This window comes from Charadrius vociferus, unplaced genomic scaffold (assembly GCF_000708025.1).
Source record: "Charadrius vociferus isolate BGI_N301 unplaced genomic scaffold, ASM70802v2 scaffold564, whole genome shotgun sequence".
Lineage (NCBI taxonomy): Eukaryota > Metazoa > Chordata > Aves > Charadriiformes > Charadriidae > Charadrius > Charadrius vociferus.
Genome location: NW_009647940.1, coordinates 20338 through 23625, shown reverse-complemented (window position 1 = coordinate 23625; position 3288 = coordinate 20338). Strand labels below are relative to the sequence as shown.

General features: G+C 64.3%; 2 protein-coding genes across 2 annotated transcripts in view; both read right to left on the bottom strand.

Moving 5' to 3' along the window:
* The window catches only part of RHEBL1 (Ras homolog enriched in brain like 1), a 3004-nt gene extending 1955 nt beyond the window's left edge, over positions 1 to 1049 (bottom strand). The window contains 1 exon segment of the mRNA XM_009883187.1: positions 992 to 1049. Within this exon segment, the coding sequence (XP_009881489.1) occupies positions 992 to 1049 (58 nt within the window).
* A 37-nt stretch (positions 1050 to 1086) lies between these two features.
* DHH (desert hedgehog) lies at positions 1087 to 2698 on the bottom strand. Its single transcript, XM_009883186.1, is given in 3 exon segments — positions 1087 to 1754; positions 2399 to 2617; positions 2620 to 2698. Coding segments are annotated over 3 exon segments (966 nt in total).
* Between the last annotated feature and the right edge of the window lie 590 nt (positions 2699 to 3288).

Sequence of the window (3288 nt, the reverse complement as noted above, 5' to 3'; positions counted from 1 at the left end):
CGGCCCGGGGAGTCCCGGGACCACCTGCACCCACCTCCTGCCCCTCGAGATCCCTACCTTGGCCTCCTCCAGCCCCAGGGACCTCTGACCCCTGCGAGATGCCCAACCCCAGCCCCAAGGACCCCCAGCCCCCTCGGGATGCCCCAGCCCCCCCGGGATGCCCGATCCCAGCCCCAGGGATGGCCCAGCACTCCCAGAATGCCCGACCCCAGCCACACCTGGGCGCCTTGGCCCAGCCTTGCGCAGCCCCCGCCTTCAGTCACGGTTCTGCCAGGGCCATAGAGTCTCTTTATTTATCCAAACAATTAAATAGTAGTATTTCTTTAAAAAAAAAACAAAACAGAAGTGGTTAAAAGCAGGTTGGCCCCCTGCCCTGTGGGGCAGGCCCCACTGCTGGGGCAGGTGGGCGTGGGGGACATTTATATTATCATTTATAAATAGAAAAATAAAACTCTCAAGCAGGGCAGGTTAGCAGTTAGCACGGTTAGAGCTGGGCCAGGCACACAGTGCCTGTGCCTGCGGCAGACACCCTGTCCAGCTGCCCTGCAGCACTGAGCTGCATGGGGACAGGGACACCAGGGGTGATGGAGGGACAGGTGCAGGGCTGGGGGACAGGCAGGAGCTGCTGCCAGGTACTTGTTGTTGGGCTGGTTTGGCATCCCCTGGACTGGATTTGGCCCTGGGGCAGGGTCCAGTGGTGCCTGGCATGGGCCTGACAGAGACCAACCCCGGCCCCAGCCCCAGCGGTTAATAAAGCAATAAATACAGAGGGAGTGTGCAGGGGTCTGGGATGCGGGCATCCAGCCAGGCACCTGGCAGTGCTGAGGGGCTGCAGGACAGGGGAAGGTGCTAAGCCCAGGTCCCTGGACCACACCACAACAACCTGTTCCAAGGACCCTCTCCCACCACTCTGTGTCCCTGGGCAGCGCTGAGCCGAGAGGCACCCTGACCTCCCTGCAGGACTGGGGGTGCCCCTGTCCCTCCTTCCCACCACCTGCTGGTCCAAGGGGGGCCCAGGGCCAGAGCCCCCTGCTTCCAGTGTGCGGCATGATCTGCAGTGCAGTGAGTCAGGGGGGCCAGGGACCCCTATGCCTGCAGGACCTCCTGGCCCAGCACACCCCCAGCCAGCTGGTAGAGCAGGCGTGAGTACCAGTGCATGCCTATCTCTGGTGCCGTCCCATTGCCCACCTCGGCGCGGGATGGCAGCAGCGAGAGAAGCCCATGGAAGAGGCGGAGGGGGGCGAAGGCATGGTGGGCCCAGCGGTGGCTCTCCAGGACGGCATAGCAGGATGCCAGCACCCCGTTGACCAGCAGGGTCCCATGGGAGGTGAGGGGGGCAAAGACCCCCACGCTGTCCTCCTGTGAAACCCGTAGCACCCGCACGGGGCGCAGCCCCTGCCCACTGGCCCCATGGGCCAGCACCGCATCGCCTGGTCGCACACGGCGGGCGAAAACAGGCAGAAAGGCGGCTGTGCTGTTGGCTGCCCCACGGGCCACGAAGACCAGGTGGGATGGTGTGAGGAGGAGCCGGCGTGCTGGGCTGGCTGTCTCGATGGCGACAAAGGAGGCACGTTGGCCCAGATTCCGGTCGAGGAAGAGCAACACCTCAGTGGGCACAAGGCGGCCGCCTGGCTCTGCACCCAGCACCCAGTCACCCCGGCGTAGGTCGGCCAGACCCCGGCGCTCACCACTCTGCAGCGTCACGGTGGCATGGCCCGGGAAGCAGCCACCAGTGCGGATGGCCAGTGAGTTATCTGGGCAGATGGAGAAAGCTGTGGGTCCCCTGTCCCTGTCGGCCACCTCCATTGGCGACCACCTCCAGAGGGGAAACCGCCCTGAGTGAAGCCACCCCCTGCAGGCCCCCAAACCACCCCTGGAACAAAGCAGGCATTTTCCAAAGCTCCCCCAGTTCCTGTGTGCAGCTCCCAGGGAGGCTGGGCACTGCAGGGCCCCTTTGTCCACCCTGCACTGACGCCCTTTGTTCAGGGCTGGGGACGGTGACATTTATGGCCACTTTCATTTTCTGTCAATTGTCACTTCTGGGCCGGACGGGGGCTGCCAACCAGAGCAGCTGCAGGGCTGGGGGCTGCGGACTGGGCTGCAGCTGCCTGGACCAGCTTAGCAACCCTGGCTGTGGCCAGCACCAGGAGCTGAACTGTGAGGCTGGCCATGGCCAGGCAAAATTTGGGGGAGGAAGTGTGTTTTTTCCTAATCTGGTAGCTGGAAAGGCTTGGGGGAGTTGTCAGACACGGGTTAAACCCACTGGGGCCAGAGCAGGGCTATATCCCACATGGATCCAGGATGCCAAGGGGGAGCAATGTGGGCTGTTGAGCCATGGGCTGAGATGCTTATGGGGACAGCAGCCCCCGCCCTGGTGGCAGCCCTCCCCGTGTAGTACCTGCTTTGACGGAGACATGGACATGTGCCTTGGACTCGTAGTAGACCCAGTCGAAACCAGCCTCCACAGCCAGGCGTGCCAGCATGCCATACTTGTGGCGGTCGCGGTCAGAGGTGGTGATGTCCAGCGCCCGGCCCTCATAGTGCAGTGAGTCAGGGAGGTGGTGTCCATCCTCGTCCCAGCCCTCCGTCACCCGCAGCTTCACCCCCGGCCACATGTCACTGCTCTGGCGAGTGAGTTCCCCCGCTCCTTGCAGCGCTGTGGGGGGACCAGCACCAATGTCACCCCCAGCCCTGCCATAGCACCCAGTCCCCTCCCTGGGGTCTCCTACATGCAGATGGACAGACAGACACCAGGCCTGTACAGGGCTTAGAGGGAGCCCAAAGGGGCTACCAGTAGGGGGCAGATGGGGTGTCCACCCCCGGGTGCAGAGAGCGGCATGTCTAAGCTGCCCCCCTGGCTGTGCACAGGTTGAACGTTAACATGCCCCGGGGTCCCAAGGTGGAGCCACTCCCTGGCATGGGCAGCCAGGCAGAACGGGCAGAACGGGTAGGGGGACCGGGACAGGGGCCGGGACAGTGTCACCTTCCCCGCGGCCATGGCCATGACTTATTAACCCAGCGGGGGGGGCTGTGGGGCAGAGCCGGGGGCACAGCAGATCCTTAACCAGACCCGAGTCCCAGAGTGGCACTGTGGGGGGCTCAGTGCCAGCCAGGCAGGGCAGGATGGGAAGCAGAACCTGGGGGGACAGCACCGGGGGTTCTGGGGCTCCAGTGCCCAGAGCCAAGGGCGACGGCAGGGGTTCCCAGGCAGGTCCAGGATCCCTCTCCCCATCGGCAGCGGCAGCACCAATACGGGGTGCAGGGACTGGAGCTCCCCCTGGTCTCCCG